The 23,520-nt window shown below is 42.8% G+C and overlaps 1 protein-coding gene across 8 annotated transcripts in view; it reads left to right on the forward strand.

Annotated features, from left to right (window-relative positions):
- The window catches only part of NHSL2 (NHS like 2), a gene marked incomplete at its 5' end in the record, with an annotated part of 228,837 nt that overhangs the window by 183,891 nt on the left and 21,426 nt on the right, over nucleotides 1-23,520 (forward strand). The window contains one exon of one of the 8 annotated variants that reach the window (XM_080910902.1): nucleotides 111-138. The exons of the other annotated variants lie outside the window; for them this stretch is intronic. Within the exon in view, the coding sequence (XP_080767028.1) occupies nucleotides 111-138 (28 nt within the window). Of the gene's footprint in view, nucleotides 1-110; nucleotides 139-23,520 lie in introns of those variants that run through there. 8 annotated transcript variants of the gene reach the window in all.

Below are 23,520 nucleotides of genomic sequence, written 5' to 3' on the forward strand. Positions count from 1 at the left end.
GGTCAGGGAGGGTGTGGTGGGAGGAACCCACATTGTGGCTTACTCAACTGTGAGATCTTAACTTGGGTGGCTAACAGCTACTGTGGTCCTGCGCAGCAGTGGTGACAGCAATGGCATCACAGCCCGGAGCGTGGAATGGTGAGCAAGGGAACAGTTACTGACTGTTTGAACTAGGGGTTTGGTACCTGATGGGTGCTGGCAGTGTAGAAGGAGACAAAAATCTGGAGAGCCCAGGTGATGAGACATCCAGCTTTGGCCAGTTTGGGGAATCATTTGGTCACTACCCTGAGCTTGACAGGATGCTGAGAAATGGGATTATCCCTTCCAGAGCCACAGGCTTTCCCTGGGCAAAGTTGGTGGCCCAGTGCCCGCTGCCTGATTTCCAAGCCAGCCCTCCTCCCTTGCCTGCCCTTCCTAACTGGCCAGCAACCAAAAAACAGAGCCTGGGGCTAGCCAAGGTCCAGAGCAGATTTGCTGCAGGAGAAAAGAATTTACTCCTGTGGAAGCCTGGGAGGGAGTTCTTGGTCACCAGCACTGCCTGCAGTGTCCCCGTCACCTCTGGAGTCGGTAGGGTTGGGTGCCAGCATTCTTTTATCCTTACCGCTCCTGTGCCTAGCCCAGCAACCAGAAACTCTCAGTGGTGGCATCAGACTCCTGAAGAGCCAGGCAGCAAGCTAGCTTTTTTCTGCCTGATCACACAAGCTGTAGCCTCCCAACAAACCAAGCGGAGCTAGTAAAACAAGGTGACTTCACAGCAACTCAGAATGCCAGCATGGTGGCTTTCTGGCTCCCAGCATCTTGCTCCTTCACCAGTTGGCCAAGATCCAGAAGCCCCATTGAATACACCTCTGGCCCAAATGTCCATGACACAAAGGTTCATGGACGGCCTGTCATGTCTGGGAACTACACAGTAGTTGCTTCAGATGAATGAATGCAACCATGGACACATTTTTCCATGGTATCATGTGGCCTGAATATCATTTTGGTTGTACCTCTCACTCTCAAGGTCCCCAAAGTTAAACTTGTCACCTTGAACATTGTATGGAGATACCTGGGTACCCCCTGATTTCCTTCAAACGGTCCTAAAGTAAAACCAACTCTGGACTCTTGAGGGTAGGCTCAGCAAACAGTCTCCTGGCCCTGTCTCTCCCCACATCATTGTTTTAAGGCTCTTCCAAACTGGAACATCTTACCTTAAAAATCAAGGGCATGCAGCTTGGCATTTAGCAGACTTAATTCAAGTCTTAAGCCTGTTACCTCCTATAGAGTCTTAGTCATAAGTTTTTTCATCTCCACTCTGTAAAATGAGGGGCTACGAACATCCAAGAGTGCAGCAAGGAACAGACAAGAACATGTAATAGGTTGAACCCTATGAAATTACCCAAAGCAATTTTCTCTGGTTCCATATAATATTTAAAAAGTGCTTTATGAAGGAGAAAATACTATAATAAATAGTCCTAAATCGACATTTTTATTCTTAAGAGATACAGTTAAGAAGTCACAGAATATTGCCTTTTGAAGAAACAACTGATCCTTTCTTTCATGAGCGTTATGGGCTATACTGCCAGAAGCCACTTCTCCACCAACATAAGGTGGCAGACATTTTCTGGAACACTTGAGCTTGGGAAGGGGGGGACCAGGTTTTTGTTTGTTTGTTTGTTTAAGAGATCATCCTAGTTCGTAGAAAGCAGAGATGAGCAGAAGGCTAGCTCCTGATAATCCCTGCCTATGAACATCTTTTTCATAAAAGCATCCTCTTGCTCCAGTCACAATTTCGAGGCTGTTGAAGATAGGCTTTTCTTCCCATGGGACAAAACCAGAAATGTCCCAAGTATCAGAGACCTAGAAGAAACTGGAAGTGTACACCCACCAACCTTGCCCTTGCAGATAGCGATCATCAGGCCTAGGCAGGGCCTCTTGACTTCTTGTAGTTCTGACAAAACTTGCCTTTGAACTCCAGTGTATGAAGCCAGGAGAGAGAGCCCCCTCGCCATCTGTGAGAGATACAGTCGCAATGCAAGCTGTAAAGATGCCCTACCTTTTAGGCCAGTGGGGACTGGGTGGGGACTGGGAAAATGTGATTCCGTTGATTCTGCCACAGGTGCCAGCACCTAGATCAACAAGGACCACTGAGGCACTAAGTGAGCTGTTTCGGGGTATCTGGCCAGTGTTTCCTAATTCGGGTACAATTGCAATTTGGATTTCTCATTGGCAAGACTGTGCTATGCTCTTCATGACATGGTAGCAAGACAAAGATGGAAAACACCCTCGAAGCCCAAGAGCATCATGGTCACTTAGAATCTTAGAATGACCGCTTTTACTAGGAGCTCCATAACAGGAATCCTAGGTGTTCTTTTCTAAAAAACCTTTTTTGTTGGTTGGTTGGTTGGTTGGTTAGTTGGTTGGTCGGTCGGTCAGTCGGTTAGTTGGTTGGTTGGTTTTTTAAGAAAGAGTTTCTCTGTGTAGTCGTGGCTTTTCTGGAATTCACTCTGTAGACCAGGCTAGATGATTCATTTGTTTTATGTGTATGGGTGTTTTGCCTGCGTGTACGTATGTACCACATGCATGCCTGGTGCCCTCTTAGGTTAGAAGAGGGTGTCTGGTTTTCTGGAACTGGAGTTACAGATGGTAGTAAGCCACCATGTGGGCACTGGGAATTGAACTCAGGTTCTCTGTAAGAGCAATAAACCATCTCTTAAGCCCCATGGGGTTTTCTAATTGGGCCAGTGGAGGCAAGTAAAGTCACTCAAGCAAGACTGGAACCAGAGAGCAGGAAGGCCAGTGAAAATACCCACTGTGTTCTGTGCTGAGCAGACAGTGAGTTGTGCTGCTCTGGGCGCTGGCATCTTGTGGCAGAGGGTTTGCACAGAGAGTGGCAATTCACCATGATGGACGTAGGCTACATGACATTTGTTCAAGGAAGTACTAATAGCCAATCATAGCTATGGTTAGCGTCCCTGTTGCACAGATGTACTCAGCCAGATGACCACAAACCTCTAATTGGAATTTAGTCTGTTTTCCCAGCAGTGCATTACTGTGGCATTAGCAGTATCTAAGACTTTTGTCTCTAAAGAAACCACAGATACGTTTCTGTGTCACTGAAGCTGCTGCTTGAAAATTTATTCCAGTCGATAAATACTTCGAAATCATGGTAGTTAACAGAGCCACCGCTAAATCCTGTTACTTAATGTGTTGATAATGAAGGATAGATTACCAACCTCGCATTAAAAATCTATATGGTCAACCTTAAATCCAGCTGACTTCCTTTTCATCCTGTGTGTTTTATGCTTGTAAAAACATTCTGAGAAAAGGTCTATAGATATTATGAGATTTCCAAAGGAACCTATGCCATAAAAATATTGAGAGATCAGAGCTGGAGAGATGGCTCAGAGGTTAAAGCACTGGCTGCTCTTCCACGGGACTTGATTTGGTTCCCAGATCGCATGGAGGCTCACAACTATCTGTAACCCCAGTTACAGAAGGAAATGATGAACCTGGCCTCAGAAACCAGGCTCACACATGATATACAGACATACATACAGGCAAAACACCTATGCACATAAAGGATATTTTCCCATTAGAAATAGGGGCTGGAGAAATGGCTCAAAAAGTGAAGAGCACTGGCTGCTAGTCCAGAGGACCCAGGTTCAATTTCCAGCACCTACATGGCAGCTCACAACCATCTATAATCATTTCAGTTCCAGGGTATCTGACACTCTCTTCTGACCTCCACAGGTAGCAGCCATGCATGTAGTGTATACACATACACAAAGGCAAAACACCCACGTACATAAAATTTTAAAAAGTAAAAAATGTAGGAAATAGTATTATAGGCTTAATAGAAAAGCAGCTGATTGGGGTCGATGGGAATGGCCTTGAATGCAAATATAGGAAATGGTCCTTGGATTCTATAGTTACTAAGGAGGATACCGAAGGGTTCTGACCAAGAGATTGCCCAAAATATTACAGAAGTATGTCTCCAGTGTGGGGCCACAGACATGCAGCATTAACAACAGAGACTTGAGGAGAACAGGGGGCAGTGAACAAGGGTTCTGCCTTCAGTATGTTGAATTTGAAAGTAAAAACTTCGATACTCAGGTGAAGATGTCTCCTTAGCTCTGGGAAATGCAAGCGGGCAGGCTGGGAGTGCAGCCATGGCAACAAAAAGATTTGGGAGTCGCCCTTCATTTGAGTTGATCAAGGAAGCACTGGAGTAATTGAAGTCCCCAACAGAGAAAGGGCAGTGAGAGAAACGAGGCCAAGACAAGGGATTGGTTTCTCCAGGGACCAGATTTCCAAACAGATTTGTATGCAGGAGGTTTGCTGGTAATTGATTGCTTTTTAAAGTGGGAGGGAAATGGGAGAATTGTTTGTTTCTGTTTTATTTTGAGAAAGAGCCTCACTGTGTAACCCTGGCTGGCCTGGTGCTTACTATGTAGCTCAGGTTGGCCTTGTACTCACTGAGATCTCCCTACTCGACCTCTTGTGCAACTTGCTGGGGACTGCTTTGTAGAACAGTCCCTTTAGTGAATGGCAGTGGCAGGAGTCAGAGACAAGAGTTGAACTCTTTCATACTTGCATGAGAGACCTCTCAGTCCAGCCTGTGGTGCCAGCAGAAACCAGACAGCCAGGCCTTCCCTTTATTGTCTCAACAAGGTATTGTCTAGATTCTGGGTGCAGACAAGGGGAGTTATCTTGGACAGACTCAAATGTGAGCTGTCTCTGTCAGCACCCTGCCAGCTTAGGGATGGCTGCCTTGGTTCTGTGCCTGCTCTAGGCAGGAGCTCAAGGTATGAGTGCTGCAGAAAATGCAACTCCTCTACCCAGGCCTCTGGGTGAGCCGTATGCAACCTTCTGGAGCAGTCTGTGGAACTGTGGGCCTAAGGAGCCTGCTTCTGAAAGGAACCAGAGTTTTTGGTGACTATAATTCTCGGTCCTTGGTATTTCCTTCAATGGCTCCCATTTAGAGCCAAGCTGCACAACATGGGGTCAGAAAATTGGAGGGAATGGAGCCAGTGCCATCCTCAGTACAGTCTGTGCTTAAGATATTACCAAGCTAAGCAAGTCCCTGCCGCAGAAGCAGCTTCTGTGGTCTCCGTGTTCCTTCCTTCCTTCTGGGGTGACCCGTATCTCAGAGAGAGGGTGTCACCACATTGAGGTTACAGCCCTGTTCTAAGGCCTGTGGGTTGCCTGGGAAACCTGATATTGTTAGAACCGCCAAGAAAAAGGAGATTGAGTTTCATTTTAAAAGACAGAAATCAAAAAAAGTTGGCTTTTGATTTTGACTTTCATGTCCTCATACCAACTGACAAGGCACAAATTCTTCTCAACACTTGAAGTTTAGAGTAGCTGTAGGAAAATGGAATTCAGAGAAAGAGGGGGGAGGAGAGGGAAAAAGAAGGGGAGAGAGGGAAAGAGAGAGCGCGAAGGGGGAGAGGGAGAGAGTTTGGCATTTGGAAATTGATAGGCTAAAAGGCCCAGTATAGCGTGACAATCATTTCTCATTGAACACAGATTTTACATAATTTAATTTTGGAACATGCCCATCATCTTAGAACTTGGGAGGCTGAGATAGAAAGATCTCAAGTTCAAGGGCAGCCTAGACTACATAGTGACAGTCAGTCTCCCCCAACCCCCAAGTGAATGTCTGAAATGTAGCTCAGTGGAAGGTGTGCCTCACATGTTGAATTTGATCCCCAGCACCAAAGTAATTTGGTTGCCAATGTATTTGCCTTGTTTTTTATTTTTGAGTCACTCTGTAGCCCAGGTTGATCCTGGACTCTTATCATTTCTTCAGCTTCCTGAGTGCTAGGATTACAGACTCAAGCCAACACACCAAGCTACCAATGTGTTTTTCTTTTTGCTTTCTTAATATAATGTGGCTGTCATGGAAGCATCAGCTGGAACTGAGGAGAGCTGCCCACTTCTGGGTGGACAGGCTCTGAGGGAGAAGGAGCAGCAAAGCCCTATTCAAGCTGCTTGAAGTTGGTCAGATGAGAAGTAATAGGGCTTTGATTGGGGGAGGCACCAGGGAGTGGAGGAAAGAAGGGATAGACAGTTTAAGAGACCACACCAACTAGTTTTGGTGACTCCGCAAAGTAGTGGGAGAAATCTGTACGCCCTGCTACATGGATACTCTCTGTGGTCCCAGCCACAAATTAGCTGTTGTGTTTTCAGGGTTCTGTGACATTGACAGCCCTTACCCATCCATTAACTCACCAGAGATCACCCATTTACCGTCTAGACAGCAGCCTCTTGTCATATGCATTAGGCACCAGGCAGAAGGAAACCCAGTCCTCACACCTACCCTGTGAAGTACACAACCCGACACACCTCAGATAGCTTTGGCTAACATAATACTGTATGCGTTAGTCTACATCCTCACTGTGTGAGGTAACTGAGGCTCATAATGCCAATATGATCGCCCCAGGGTCTCATAGGTAAAAATAAGCGGCAGAGTAAGGATTTGAACCTGTGAAGGGTACTGCAGAGCAAAGGGGCTTGCCCAACACACACAGTCCCTGTTGGCTACTGTATGCCAACTGTAACATACTAATTGCATGCGCAGGCCACATACTGCTTCTAGGTCCAAATTCCTGAGTCTATCGGTGGCTCTAAACGTTCAGGGGACCTCCCTACAACCAAAAACAGAGGGAAAACACAGTGAGCATAGGTCACCAGCAGTGCAGGCCATGAAGCAGCCAGTTTGGTCACATGGCATCTCATTCCTGCTCTGAATCAGCCCTTCCAATAGTTTTCACTTACACTAGGTATCACATCTAAAGTTCTGACCAATGGTCTACAAGACCTCATGGCAATATGGCTCTTGTCCACATTTGCAGTATTTTTTTTAAAACTATACTCCCCCTCAGTTATGCTCCAACAATACATTGACCCCTACAGCCATTCTTTCTCACTCTGGAGCCTTTGGACTTGCTGTTTCCCTAGCCAAGCATGCTATTTTTACTTTTTTTGTGTGGCCGCTTTCTTGTTGTGCTACATATTTTTTTTTTTTTTTTTTTTTTTTTTTTTTTTTTTTTTTTTTTTTTTTTGCTTAACTGTAAACTCTACCTTCTTCACTGTTGTTTCTCCCAGTGTCTCTGTGACCAACGCACAGAAGAAATTCTGTAAGCACTTGTTGAATGAGCGAACTCATTATTGCCACACCAGCTACGTCTTTGGCCCTTTATAAATACTGTTTTAATGTTTGAAAATATCCCTGTAAGTTAGGTGTGATTAACTCCATTATGTAGATGGACCACCGAGAGGTGATGTGATTTAGACTGGCTCCCCTATGACCACATCACTCCAAAGTAAGCATTCAAACAAGGTCTTGTTTTTTTTTATTTTTTAAGGAGAGGTCAGATTTATTTTATGTGTATGTGTGCACCAAGTGTGTTCCTGGTGCCCAAGGGGTCAGAAGAAGGTATCAGATATCCTGGACCTGAAGAAAGTTGTGAGCCACCATGTGGGTGCTAGAAACTGCATCTCTCAGGCCCCATTAAGTGGAATATTAATTGAGAATATTATGGACTCTCTTCCCCATGCCATGTCAATTGATTGACTTGAACTTCCTCAGGAAGGAACTGAAGCAATTCTGGTGGTCACTAGCCAAAATTGTTTAACCACCACGGTTGTACTATGTTTTTATTCTTGTTAATAAAACCCCCAGAAGTACCTCAAAAAGCAAAACAGAATTCCCCCACCCACTCAAGTGAAAAGTAGTCCCACTCCAGTGGGAAATGTAGCTGAAATCCACAGGGCTGAGTATCCTCTGGAGGATGCCAGGAATAGACTCCCGATGGCCCTGAAATGTTTCTCTTCCAACTTCTAATTTGCCTAGCTCCTTGCACCTCAAAGTAAGATATGACAACTTAGGAGGACATGCAGAATCCAGAACCTCTGTGTACCCCCGCCCATCCTACCTACTGTATCCCAGCCCACTTTTCAGTGAGATCCCTAGGGACTTAGGGATTCCTAAGCACAAACGTCTTGGGACACAGTGTCTTAGAAGGGCAGTCCCTGAGTAATGGACTCAGACTCCCCAAGGTCAGGGAAGAATCTCAATACTGCCTGCCCAAGACCTCCGTGCAGGCCTATCCCAACTAGTATTGCTTGCTAAATCTGACCACCCATAGTCAGCCACTGATGGAATAATTTACTATGCACACTCTGTAGCTCTGCCCCTTTCTGTCACCCCTCTTGGGCTGTGGTTCCCATGAAGGAGGTCCAGCAATGTGGTGTTTGTATATGCAGACTTTAGTAAAGCCAAAGACATCAGAAAGACCTTGAATAGGCTTGTCTCTTCTCCTCCTCTTCTATCCTCACACCACAAAAGAGCCCAAGAAGGAAATGCTAAGGTATCCACACTGTTGCTTTCCTTGTGGCCTTAGCTTACCTGGCCCTATGCCTCTTTTCAATGTCCCCTGGAAATTCCAGTTCTTTCCAAGGTGCAGAAGGTGTTGCCAAGTGCTGGCTACCAACCCCTCACTGTACACAGCACCAAAATAAACCCCCGTTGATATGGAAACGGGTCAAATTATTTTAAGAAAAAAACATTGCTCCTTCATTAAGTCGTGTTGTTATAGAAACCAGAATTAGGAAAGTAACTTGGCCATGAAGGTTAGGTGCAATGTTTGGGGACAGGGACTTTTCCAAATAGTGGAAAACGATTTGTGAACACATTTGCCTGGTATTTGTCTCTATGCTGGGAATGAGGGTGAAGGTTAGTTTAGGATCCCATTGCCCCATCTGGATAGGTCACTCTGCAGGGCCTTGCCAGTGGGATACACCAAGGCATAAAGCATTATGTAAGCTGGAGCTAACTGAAGGGATGGATGTCTAGCACTGCCCGGTATGCAAATTAGCACCCCCTACTCAGCAACAAACTGAGTGTCCCAACTTCCTGGAGTTTAGAGATGGCTCAGTGGTTAAGAGCACTGATTGCTCTTCCAGAGGTCCTGAGTTCAAATCCCAGCAACCACATGGTGGCTCACAACCATCTGTAATGGGATCTGATGTCCTCTTCTGGTGTGTCTGAGGACAGCTACAGTGTATTCATATACATAAAATAAATGTTTTTTAAAGCACTTTTTTTAAAAAGGCAATTAGTCCTGAAAAAAAAATAGCAATGCCTGATTTTCACTGTTTGTTTTTTTAAAGACAGGATCTCACTTTAGCCAGCCTGGAATTCACTTTACACCAGGCTGGCCTCAGACTCACAAAGATTCACTTGCCCCTGACTCCTGAGTGCTAGAAAAAAATGTATGTGCTGCCACACTGACTATAAATGAAATTTTTAAAGTTTTCTAGAAGGAATACTAACGGAGCATGGTGTAGTAGTGTGTGGTTATAATCCCAGCATTCAGGAGGCTAAGGAGGAAGAATCAGAACTTGTAGCCAGCTAGAGTAAAGAGTGTACCCTGTCTTCGTCTCAAATATAGTGTTTTAAAATGACTGGGGATAGGGTTTGGTTTGGGGTGCTTACCTAGCACATGCAAGACCCTGGATTCTACCCCTGGTATCACTGTTCTGAAAAGTTGAAACCCTATCTGTTTTTTTCACAAGGCTTTTAAATGTGTAACATATATATATATATATATATATATATATATATATATATATATATATATAAAAGCCTCATGACTAAAAGATTCTTGAGGCTTTTAAAATTCATTTTAGCCAATAAATAAAAAAATTAAAATTGCACATATCAGTGGGGTAATGTTTCCACAAATGTATATATCAGATGATGTTCAAGACAGATTAACAGTTAGCTCTTCAGTTGCTTATCTTGAAACTGTATCTGCCTTTGCAGAGCGGGTTGGGAAATTAACTGCTGGAGGGAACTGAATTTCAACATGGATCTATTGTTTATCAACTGTGACCTGTGCGATTTATAGTCTCTCTCAGTCTCATTTTCACAGGGAAAATGTGTTGTGGGAATTAGAGATAATGTATGCGCAGGGTTTGTCTAGTACCTGACATATAATAAGGACTCAATAAGTGCTTTTGGAGACTTGCCTGGTGAGCTTTTTAAAACAGTTTATGTTGAGCACAACTTGGAGCAAAGAAGTCAAATGTGAAGCTCAGAAGCGGTATTTGGATGTCCCTGGATGGTTCTAAAGTTCAAGCAGGGTTGGAAAACCACACCTTCAGGCACGTGTATGCCTACCCTGGGTTCCTATTTGGGCAGAACAATAAACATGCTTATAGAGAAAACAGTACTGGATACTTAAGCATACAAAAGCCAACACTCGGGTGTCTACCTGTGGATCACACTGTGGGGTTCCAGAAGTGATGATTATGGCCCCTCCCCTCAGGAGGGTCTTAAGCAGTAGAAAGGACAAACATTAGCGAGCAACCACAATACTCATGGCCAAGGCTGCATGCAGTCGAGGTGCTGGGTGTGTGCGTGTGACATCAAGTAGTAAACCCCACGAAAAGCTAGCTGTAAGAATTACAGGAGTAGGCGTGGTGGCTCACACCTGCCATCTCATTGCTCAGGAGGCTGGAGGCTAGAAGATCAAGGGATTGAAGGCCAGTCTGAGCTATAGAGCCAGACCCTTTCTGGAAAAAAGTGAAAGAGAAGGAAACATTGTAGGAGCCATTTCATTTTAGTAGCAGGTAAGGGTGGCAGAGACTCTGAACAGTCATCTTCTGTCTTCCTTAGAGGACTGAGTGGGTATTTTGAAAGCCAGCTGAAGTGGAATTCATGCACTTGTTCATCCCACGTACATTTACTGAGTGTCTCGGATGTGCCTCAAACTATGGCTAGGTTGGCAACCAAGACAGATGAGGCCCCCGGCCTGGTTTCGCAAGCAGTCTGATAATGAAATCGATAAACGAGAAAAGTTTGAAACGGTGGTAAGTACTGTGAAGAGAAGCAGAGCGATACCGCGAGAGTGATTAGGATGGGACTCCATTGCACAAAATCACAGAAAGCCTCCGAGGGGGGGGGCGATCTCTGAGCACGTTCAAGGGGTGTTTCTGGCAGAGTGAATAGCAATGCAAGAAGATCTGAACATTGAAAATGGCATATTTGAGAGGCAGCAAAAAGACCTCTCTGATGAGAAAGAAAGCTGTAAGCAAAGAGAATGCTGAGCAGGGAGGCCAGGCTGGAGGCAGGGAGCAGAGGCCAGCTAGCTCAGACCCTAGCTCGTGGTACGCACTTGATTTTACTATATAGTGTGGTGAGAAAGAGTGGGTAGAACAGCCACGATGGGATATGATTTGCCTCCTTTCTTTACTAACAGCTTAAAATAGATTTCACTTGCCATACAAGTCACCCATCCACAGCATGCTGTCCAATGGTCTTAGCATAGCATTCTCAGGTATGTGCAACTACCACCCACATTTGAGACAAAGACTTTTTTATTATCCCCAAAAGGACATATTTCGCTCATGAGCAGCCACTTTCTCCTTCTACCAACCCCTCCATCCATCCCTACTGTAAGGCAACCACCCATCTGTTTTCAAGCTCTATGGATTTGCCTCTTCTGGACACTTCGTATAAACAGAATCATACAATGTGGGACCTTTGGCGACTGATTTCTGCTACTTAGCATGATGTTTTTAAGGTTCCGACATGTTATGCCATAGCGTAGCAGTGGGTTGTTTTGATGGCCGAAAAACATCCAAATGTTCTTCTTTTTCTACTATCATTTGATGAACATGTGGGTGGTGTGTTCATTACTTTTCTGTTACTATGATAAAACACCATGACCAAGGCAACTTATAGAGAAAAGAGTTTATTTGGGCTTTCAGTTCCTGAAGATTAAAGTGCATGATGTTGAGTGGAAGAAGCAGCTGTTGCAAGTCTTTAAACTCTCAAAGCCAGTGACATACCTCCTCTAGCAAAGCCACACCTCCTAAAGCTGTCATCAACCGGGGGCCAAGTACTCAAAGGCCTGAGACTATGGGGGGACATCTTATTCACATCACCTCAGGAGGCATCAGCTATGTTTAGTCATTTGAGGAATTACCAGGCTGTTAGCCATAGTGGCTACGCCATTTTCCTCCCCAACATAGTTATGGGCAGTTTCTTGATACGGGGGCCATTCTACTTGGTATGAAGTGGTTCCCCTTGTCCTTTAGTTTGTATTCCCTTGTGAGCTTGGGCTTCTTGTCCTATGTCTATTGGTCCTTTGAGACAAGGTTTTGCTTTGTAGCCCAGAGTGGCCTGGTACTCCCTGCATGCATCCAGGCTGACCTCAAACTGAGCTTCCGGTCCTGCAAAGGGCTTTGCATCACCATGCCCAACTGCTATTTGCCTTTATTCTTTTTTTAAATTTATGTTTATGGGTGTTTTGCCTGCCACTATGTCTGTGTAACCACATAAATCCAGTGCCAGAAGAGGACATTGGATCCCCTGGAACTGGAGTTATATATGGTTGCGAGCCATCATGAGGATCCTCACAATAAAACCCAGGTCCTCTGAAGGAGCAGCTAGTGCTCTTAACTACTGAAACGTCTTTCCAGCCCTTCCTTCTTACTACTGAGTCGTCGGAGTATACAATACTCTAGATACAAATTCCTTATCAATTACGTGATTGGCAAGTATTTTCTTCATTTTTTTTGAGGTAGTCTTTTTCTTTTTTTCTTTTTATTTGTTATATGAGAATTTCATGCACGCATATAATACATTTAGATCAATTCCATCCCTCATTTTCCATCCAGTTCCTTCCCTACCTCCACCACCACTTTTCCTCCCATAAATATGGAAGCACATAAGTGCTCTCTTTTCTTAAACCCACTGAGTCCACTTAGTTCAGCCAGTTTGTCTGTTGGCAGAGGACCATCCACTGCAGCATGGGCAGCCTACCAGGAACTGCTTCTAAAGAAAATTGACTGTCCCTCCACTGGTGACCATTAATTACCTGTAGCTACTCAGCTAGGGGTGGGACCTCATAAGCTCCTCCTCCCCCATCCATGCTAGAGTTTTGGCTGCCTTGATCTTGTGCCAGAGCCTTTTCCTTTTCTTAACGGTGACCTTTGAAATTCAAAAGTTTGTAACCTCAATGAAGCCCAATGTATCTATTGTTTCTTTTGTTGCACATGTTTGCTTTTGCTGTCAGAAGAAATAATCCACGGTCTCATTCCTAAGTGAATTGCAAGAAGAACTTTTCTTTGATTGTTGTGCAATGAAAAGATAGGAGGCGGAGCTACAAGGGACCAAGCTAAGAGACAGGCGCAGAGAAGAGCACTTTGTCCACAGCTTTCTTGCTTCTGAGAGAACTCCACGCATGGCGCATAGTGTCTGATTCCTGGCTGAGGGTGGAGCACTGAACCCTTTGAGGTGATCATCACCCAGGCACGCTGCTGAGCCAGCCTCATTTTCTTGCAAGACTTTTATATACATGTCACTTCCTTCTCCTTTTGCTTTGAACCCTATTGGGGAACTCAGACATTTGAAAAGATACAGGCTCCTGCCCAGGTCAGAAGGTAACCTGGGTGGTCTCCAGTGGGTGTAGGATCCGAGAAAAACCCTTCTTCTTTCTGGACCTCAGTTTCCACATCTGATGCATCAGGGAGCTGGATAAGGTTTCTGACAAGCTTCTGAGACTTCGCTTCTCCGTTTTCCCAAGGTAACTAAGCAATACCTATTTATCATGGTAGCAAGGGAGAGCCTACACTAACCACCAAGTAATGTTTACAGTATGATTGCATCTTTGTTTGACATAGGAAAACTTCCAGAAAGAATATACTCAAGGTATTGACAGTGCTTGCCTCTCGTGTCAGATGAGGAGTTTGCTCGTTCAATCTGTTTGCTTTGATCTCTAATGGTGACAAACTTGGTTTTTTTTCTTTCTTTTTTTTTTTTTTTTTTTGAAAGAAAAAGAAAAGCGTGGCAAATTTTTAAAGAAGTTGTCTAGAAACTATTAGCAGGCAAGGGAAGTGGAAAGGTGGTAGTGGACTAACTTGTCTGTCAGTAGTAGAGATCTGTTCACCCCACAAACCTCCCTCCATGCCAAGGCAATTGTGAGGCTGACATTCGCGCAGGTGACATCAGTGCAGGATGGGTGTTGCAGGAGGCTCTTTGGATCCTCATCTGTGGAAAGTGGGTGGGCAAAGGGACTGCTGCAAACTCAGTGCTGTCAAAACAAACTGCTTTCCCAATACCTTCTCAATCCAGGGAGGGGGATGGGCCTGTGGCACTAAGCTGAAAGCTCTGAGTTGCTCTAAATTGGGATGAAGTCGCTGCTGGAGAAGGAAATATGACATTAGATAAAGCAATCATCAAAGTGGTTAGATAATAAAATGCCTTCTTTTGGCAACTCTCTTCTCGGGAGGGTGTAATCATTTACCCCTGGGGTGAGATCTAGGTGACTCATCAAAGCACCCACTATCTAGCCGAGGTGACCTTCATGAGGGCAGACATTAGCTTGTTGGCTTACTTGTTTGCTTTTTCTCCTTCCTATTTCTCTTCCGTTCCTTTTTTGTGCATATGTGTGCTGAGAATTGAACCTAGGTCCGCATACATACAAGGCAAGCTCTCTGTTACTAAGCTACAACCACATCTAAGGGATTTTTTTGAAAAATGAAAAAAAAAATGTTTAACTGTAATGAGTCCTGACTGCATCTATTACTGGGCACTGATCTCTTTCCAGACTCGTGTCCTTGGACAGTGATCTTTGCAGGTCTGCCTGGGCAGGTCCTTAGTATAGGTGTTTCCCAGGATCCAGGCCCTACTTTGAGCCCTATGATCCTTTAACTTCTCTGAAAGTTATAATTGAGGGAACTTAAATTCAGGGAGTTCACACAGCTAGGTTAGGTAGAGGCAGTCTCAAAGCTTGATAAGTCCAGCTCCAAGGTACACACCCCCCTCTGGAATATAACTGCCCAGACTTGCCAACCATTTGTTTCTTGGTCAAATGGGCAAATCTCCTTCCTTGTTAGTGCTGAACCAGTCACTAATCAATGCTTGCTGAGCTGTGCTCACTCAGCCAAACCCAGAGCTGATCTTGACTTAGTAAAGTCCTCACTTTTCCACAAGACTGTTTCCTTTGTAATGGCAGCTTTTTTTTTTCCTCCCATGAACAAGCCTGAATTTCCTCAAGTTTGTGGGCCAGAGGAAGCTGTAGGCAATCCAGCTGAGTTAATCTTGAGTTAATCTTATTAGCCTATGAGATCAATTGGCTGCAGGCACCAGGCAAGTGACAGCACGGGCATTAATTCAGCAGCAGTTGGAGCAGCCTCACAGCCAGGGACTGATTTATCAATCCCTTTAATGGATGGGATCACGTTTAGCTAATTGTGTCTGAGGCTGGCAAGAGTAAGATGACCTCCTTGTTAGATGGGTCTCCTGCAAGGATGAGAAATGAGAGAAGAGGCTGGGTGGCAAGTCATGCCACCTTCCTGGCCACTCCTGTTTGGGTTCTAGGTATCTCTGAGCTACGTGTTACTGTCTGGAAGGCAGCATATTGCAGGACAGTGGTTATCAAAACATAGTCTTTGTCCCAACAGTATCAGCATCCCTTGGGAACCTGTTAGGACAACGATTTCTCACCCTCAGCTGGAGTATCTGAAAATGATGCTAAATATTCTAAATTTTTATTTCCCCAAAGAGTTATGAACACAAACTCTGGTACCAGGCAGCCTGGGTTATATCTGTATGACCTTGGACAAGATCTGTGACCGCTCAGTAGCATGAGGGAAATGATATCATCAGCATGACAGTGATTCCGAGTGGTTCATAAAGTCAATATGAAGGGCTGCAGAGATGACTCAGTGGTTAGGAGCACAGACTGCTCTTCCAGAGGTCCTGAGTTCAATTCCCAGCAACCACATGGTGGCTCACAACCATCTGTAATGGGATCTGATGCCCTCTTCTGGTGTGTCTGAAGACAGCTACAGTGTACTCACGTATATTAAATAAATAAATAAATAAATAAATAAATAAATAAATAAATAAATAAATAAATAAATCTTAAAAGATAAAGTCAATATGATTTGCTAAGTAAAATTCTATTGTTACTGTGGTGGAACTTAGGTATAAATGTGTGTGTAAATGGACAAGGTGAACTTATTAAGTGCTTTGTTTCTACAGTTACACACTTTTAAAATATGGTTAGGAATAATCTATTTTTAGAATCTAGTGAGGATACTCTGGCGAAGTAGAGAAGCATAGTACTTCGTGCTACTCAAGGATCTCATCCCCACCTAGGGGCAGGAGAGTGAGTCTATGCGCCTTGGGTGACATTGCAGTAGAACCAGACTCATGGTTGCAAAAGTTTAGAAGGGGAAAGATATGAACACATGGCGGTTGCACCAGAGGAAGCTTAACCACAATGTTGAGTATGGCTGTCCCAAGGGGATCAGCTGAGGAATTGGTATGAGACTAAGGAGTGGACACAGCAGGAAGGGAAGGAGTCCATCTAAGATGCAGAGAGGTCTTAGAAGCTTCCAAGTTAATCCATTGCTGTGGAGAGGTCTGAATTACCTGATAAGAGCCAAGTGGATATCCATTTTCAAAAATTCTCAAACGTGTCCTGCTGGTCAGTGAACTCTCTGCTCATTGCCATCTCCATCCTGATTGGGCTGTGAAATCTGACAGAGAGCTGGGAGATCTGATTACAAGACCACGGTCCAGCTCAGGTGATTGAGGTACGGGTATAGAAGCGGCGTGGGGATTGAAGCTCCAACCACATAGGCTACTTCCAGCTCCACCTGTCCTTTTTTAAAACTACGGTGCCCAGAATCTAGATTCTAGTAAGAATAACACTTTAATTTTTGATGGGCCCAGTGCCTATTCATGTATGGTCACTGCCTGGGCTTGGCTGAGATGCACTGGGATTTTTTGCAGTGTGTTCCACGTTCCAATCTTGTCTTGATGTTTCAGTACAGTACTGTTACGGTACACTTCTGCTTTGTAAGGCTTGTTCTTCAGTTGCAGGTTTTGTTTATGTGTTTTTTTTTTTCCTTCAGAAAAGCTTTATTGAGACCAAGCATAAACACACCATAAAATCTACCCATTTCCAGTTGTGCAATTCAGCAGGTTTATAGAGTAACATCAGAGAGTATGGAACCATCACTATCATTATCAATGTTAGAGCATCACCCTAATGTTTCTATTATCGGTCACTCGCCATTTCCTCGGAAGCCTCTCTCCAGCCTTAGGCAAACATTGATATATTTTCTGATTTTATGAATTTACTTGTTCTGAATATCATAAAATGGGATCATTCACTACGTGACCTTTTGTATCCAAATTCTTTCACACAGCTTGATGTTTTCAAGGTCTATTCATGTTGTAGGATGTGTCGGTACTTCTGTTTCACTGTGTGATCAATTAGTTTATCTAGTGGCCAGTTTGAGCATTCACATTGTTCCACTATGGGACTAGGATAAATAGTTCAGCCATGAACATTCATGTTTAAGTTTTTATGTGGACATGTATTTTCATTCTCTTGGACATGTTCCTAGAAGCAAAAATGTTGCATCATGCAATAACTCTATGTTAACATTTTGGGAGATTGCAAGGCTGTTTCCCAAAGTGGCTTCATTGGCAGTCAACGAGAGGACTAGTTTCTCCACGTCCTAACCAACATGTATCTATGTTGTTGTTGTTGTTGTTTATAGCTGTCCTTGTGGATGTGAAGTAGTATTTTTTACTTCCATTTCCTTGGTGATTAATTGTGTATTGAGTATCTTCTTGTGTGCTTATTGGCTATTTGTGTATCTTTGGAGAAATAACTTTTAAGAGCCTTTGCCAATTTTTGATCTGGATTATTTATCTCATTGATTTATAAGAGATGCATATACATTTTCGATAAGTCTCTTATCAGATACATGACTTGCAAATGTGCTCTCACATTCTGTAGTGGGTCTGTTCACTTCTTGCCTGGAATTATTTGTAGCAAAATGTTTTAAATTTCCATGAAGTCCAATTTGTATTTTTCTTTTATTGTCATATCTAGAAAACCATGATCTAATCTAGTGTCTCAAAGATTTATATCTATGCTTCTCAATGTTTGTACTTTTAACTGCTATGTGTAGGTCTTTAATATACTTGGGTTTGCTTTTGTGTGCACATAAGAATGGATACTTGGTTTTTGTTTCTTTCTTTTTTCTTTTCTTTTCTTTTCTTTCTTTCTTTTTTTTTTTTTTTTTTTTTTTTTTTTTTTTTTGCATTTACCTAATTAGTTGCCCTGACACCAGTTTTGTTGAAAAGACCGTTTCTCCTTGAATGGAATTGTCACCTATGTCAAAGGTCAGCTGGTTAGGCTTGTCTGAACTCTCAGTTCTAGTAGATTGTTTTATATATTTGACTTTAATTTTTTAATTATAAAAAACTTGTATAAAGTTTTGAAATCAGCAAGTGAGTCCTCCAATTTTGTTCTTTTTCAAGATTGTTTTGGCAATTTTGGGTCATCTGAATGTTCATAATGACTGCAGGGTCCCTATGTCAGTTTTTACAAAGAAATTGAAAGTGTAATAAAAATTGTGTTGTATCTATATAGCCATATATGGTTTATTTTAATAATATTAATTATCTTCATCCTTAAATGTGGAATATCTTTCTTCTTGCTCTCATTGTTAACTTGTTCGTGTTTTGTAGCTTTCAATATTCAAATTTTATAGCACTTTGTTAAATTCGTTCCTGTGTGTTTTATTCTTCTTGGAAAGGAGGCGCTGGTACTTCAGATTGAATGTAAGGCCTTCCGCATCCCGATGAAGCTCTACTACTGGTCATTATTCTCAGTCCTCCCTTTCATTTGAATTCTTTGAGGTTTTGTTTTATAAGACACCGTCTCACTGTGTGGCCTGGACACAGGGCTGCTTGCTCTGTGCACAGAGCTGGCCTTGAATTCATAGAGATCCAGCTTCCTTTGCCTCCCAGTGCTGGGACTAAAGGCATGTGCTGCCGTGCCCATCTATAAATATATTCTTAAAAAGAATGAAAGCCTGGTAGCTCCAGGTTTTCCGTCTCAACACCTCATCCCAAAGTGTGTGTGTGTGTGTGTGTGTGTGTGTGTGTGTGTGTGTGTGTGTGTGTGTGTTTAGAGAGAGGAGAGGTGAGTGCATAGGTAAGTAGGTACATACATATTTTACACATATGTAGTTCAGAGGACAACTTTTGGGAGTCAATCCTCTTCTTTCACCTTGTTGATGTGTTTCCACTGTTGCTTCTGTTGCTGAGCAGTGAATTCCTGAAGAGCTGGCTCACAGATATCTAGATGATTCTCTAGGCTCTGCCTCCTATGTCTCCATAGGAATAGTAACATTTATAGATGCTCACCACCACATCTGCTTGCTTGCTTTATTTATTTGTTTGTTTATTTATTTATTTGAGACAAGATTGTTCTGCATAGCACTGGCTATCCTGGAACTCTCTCTGTAGACCAGGCTGACCTGGAATTCACAGAAATCTGCCCACCTCTGCCTTCCAAGTACTGAGACTAAAGACATATACCCGTACAACCCACCCTACCACCCCTTCCCCAGCCACATCTACATTTTACTTACATTCCAGATATGGAAGTCAAGTGAATGGATAGTGCCTTTTACACAGTGCTTTATTGTTTTTTATGATGATATTGTAAATAAAATTGGTCTCTTTTTTATTAGTGTTCAGCACTGGATTCCAAATGAACCTTATATATGACAGGCTAGAGCTCTTCCATTGAGCTACAGGCCTAACTCTCTTTCAAGAATTTTTATTTGGAGATGTGGTCTCACAATGTTGCCCACACTGACCACAGATTTTATATCATTCTGTTGATGCCTTTTAAAAGCTGGGATTATAGGCTCGCACTATCATTTCTGATTAATTTTCTTATTTCAAATTTTTATTACAATCATTTAATAAAACATTTTATAATTTAGATTAAACACATTGTTTTTAATAGATTTCTAATGGATTTCTTAGAATCTTTCATGTATGAGATCATGTGGTCTTTGAAATTTAATTTGCTTCTTCCTTTCCAATCTGTGGGTATTTAATTTAATTTTTATTTAATCATTCTGATTACAACCTGTATGTATTAGCTACTTTCCTGATGCTGTGATAAAATATGCTCAAAAGCAACTTAAGGGGGAAAGGATTATTTTAACTTATGGTTCCAGAGAGATAGATTCCATCAGAGTGAGGAAGGCATGGCAGAAGCAGTAAGCAGAGAGATCACATTTAATAGCAGACTTTCTCAGACTGTCCAGTATTATAAATAATGACACTGAGTCTTTTGAATATTGTAAAGCTTAGGCCTTTGCTGGGCAATCTCCCAACTCTATTCCGTCGAATTCTGTCCTATAACCTGACACATAGTCAGGTCTGCCTCTCTGCACTACTCTGATCCATCCATCAACTTCAATTGTCTAGTGAATCGCCCTTGTCTGATTTTTCTCCCAGGGGCCCTCTCTCTGCCCATAAGATTCACCCTCCAGTTCCTGCTCAGCTATTGGCTGTCAAATCTTTATTACAGCCAATCAGATACAACTCTAGATTACCTCAGGCAAGTGAGGAGGAATGAATATTTACAAAATATGAGATGGTTGATGGGCCATAGAAATAGCAATGCCAAGATCCTGCCAGCATTCAGCTCTCTGCCAGTACAGAATTAACAATTAAATATACAGAGGTACACCTTCACACAGTGTACCCCAACAACATTTCATCTGTGTAAAGGAAGCAGACAGCTGGGCCAGAAAGTGGGATTAGGCCATAAAACCCTCAAAGCCCACCCCCAGTGAGGCATGTCCTCCAGCAAAGCTCCATCCCCAAAAAGTCCCATAGCCTCCACCAAACAGCACCACCAGCTGGGGACCAAGTGTTCATATACGAGAGCCTGTGAGGATAATTTCTCATCCAAAGCGCCACATTCCAGTATAATGTTGAATGGAAGTAGTAAAGAACACACCCCGCTCTACTTTCTGATCGTAGGGAGAATGTATGCAGTGTTTTCACACATTAAGTGTTGTGTTATTGTTTCTCTTACATGTTTTTGTCTACTCTTCGTGTTTACATACTTTTAACATGAATCTTTTTATGCCAAATCTTTTTTTGTGCTAAGATTGATCATGGTTTTGTTTTTCATTATATCGGTGTGATTTGTTGCATTGATTTTCACATGTTAAGACATTCTCGCATGTCTAGGATAAATTCTACTTGGTAGTGGCACATGATTACCTTAATATTACTGGATTTGGTATGCTAATGTTTCGTTGAGAATTTTTACATGCATCGTGATCAGGGATAATGGTCTGTACTTGAGTTGTTTGTGGTCAGTGTTAGTGCCAGAGCACTACTGACCTAACGCAGTGAGCTGAAAAGTGTTACATGCTCATCAATGTCAAATGAGTTTGTAAACTCACTGAATGAGTTTATAAAAAATTAATGTTATGTTCTCGCTTTCGCTGCACATACACTAAAAAAGAATTAGTGTTACTTTTCCTTTAAATATTTGGTAAACTCACCAGTGAAGTGCTTCTGGATTTTTGTCTTTAAAAAATATCCCATTGTCTACATACTATATTTTATTTATCCATTCATTTATTTAAAAGACCTATTCATTTGTATTTTATGTGTATGAATGTTTTGTCTGCATCTAAATCTGTATAACACATGCATGCAATGTTCATGAAAGCCAGAAGAGGGCGTCAGATTCCCTGGACATAAGCTGCCACGTGGGTGCTGCTACTGGATCTTACAGAATCAGTCCTCCTAATCGTTTCAAACAGTTCTACTCCTGATGACTAAGCATTCAAATATATAAGCCTTATGGGAGTCACTTGTGTTTGAACCACACTGTGCAGAGGTCAGTTCTCTCTTTCCATGGAATCCAGGGATAGAACTGAGGTCATCAGGTTTGCAAAGCAAACACTTTTATCTGCTAGACCATCTTGCTGGCTTCATCTTGAGTCATTTTTTGACAGTTGTGTCTTTCTAGGAATTTAGTCATTTCATCTAGGTTGTCTTTTTGGCTAACAACTGTTCACAGTGTTTTTCTTTCAGATTCTTTTGCATCTATAGGTCAATTATAATGTCCCAGTGTTTACTTCTGAGGTTTAGTCAGTGTGGGCTTTCTGTCTCTCTTTCTTGGTTACTCTAACCATAAAAATTTTTTTTTGAAATCCCATTTGGCTTCCTTCTGTCTGTGTTTGGACATCAAAGAATGCCAATGAATGTCCTTTACAGGCAAGAACCTAAGTCTTCTCCATGTGTAGCTTTCAGCCAGAGCCCCAAAGCAATACATTTCTGATCCTTGTGCCAACTAAGGCAAATTTATTTTGAACTAGTGTCTTTAGTAACCAGTGACTGTGGTGCACAGAGCTGTCACGGTCTTACCTCTCACTGTGGGAATTAAGCTGCAGTTTTTTAGTACATGGCCCTAAGCCAAAGTGGCTCATTTCGAAGTAAGTATGGGGGTCTGGAACAGAGCCGAAAGCATCAGGTTCTGACCAGCAGGGACCCTGGAGCAAAACACTGTGGAAAGGCCTGGGGCTTGATCTTATTGAGTATTGTCTACATTGAGTCCTGAATGGGAACAGAAGAAAGGAAGACCTCCTACCATTCTGACCATATGCCTCCTCTTGGTCACAGTGCCCAGGACTGTGCTGTCCTGGTTGGCAGGGACTCAGATGACAGGTGGGAGACTCAAGAAGGCAGGAAAAGACATTTGAGATGTGGGGCAAGGGCTGATTCAGACTGATTATCTGGGGTGACTGGCCCAGTTTGTATCTTTTCTGCTTTTCTCTGCATGCTTACGCCTAACCCAGGTCCTGTGGTTAAATCATTTATTCGCTCAGAACTCTAATAATTCATTTATTGTTAGAGTCAATAAAATGTCTGCTTCTAGATTATTTCCAGACTAATGAGGCATCCATGTCTCCTGAAAGCAGGTTTCAATTTTAAAACAGAGCAAACCCCACCAACATTTCCTTAATGAGAAGATGAAAAAAATGTTAACTCTCTGGAAGTTACATGGGTGTGTGGTGGACAAGAAACCTAAACCGACTGTGACAGCTTCAGCCCCACCCCAGGCTGCTGACTCAGGACCAAGAGGAAGAGGGAGCTGCCAGACTTTATGATTTCTGTAAACAGTTCTTGAAAAAGAAACCACACACTTGTCCCTCTGCCAGCCCACAGCTTGTCCCCACAGCTGACAGGGCAGCCATTGTCTTTTCTCTGATGCCCTCTGGCAGGGCTTCTTAATTTTAACTCCACAAATCTTTAGCAGGTCTACAGCTAGAACTTAGAACTTAGGAGGTCTGAGAACTCGGGAGGGGGGGTTAAAAAATAATTTGATCTTTCTCCATGAACAGAATTTTAGCATTTCCTTGAAATAAGAATGTAGACAACAAATCACAATGACATTAGCCATATCTGGATTTTCTCACCAAGAGAAATCACACCTATTTTTGTATCATGTTCTAGTTGTTACATCTCAAGGATCATCAAACTCTAATCTCTAGACTTGCCATTAGGCCTTGTAGTTTAATCTATTTTTAGTGATAGAACTGGACCCCAAAGTGATGAAAAATATGACAGTCTCATATGACTGATCTCCCTTGTTATACTGC

This window comes from Micromys minutus, assembly GCF_963924665.1.
Source record: "Micromys minutus genome assembly, chromosome: X".
NCBI classification, from domain to species: domain Eukaryota; kingdom Metazoa; phylum Chordata; class Mammalia; order Rodentia; family Muridae; genus Micromys; species Micromys minutus.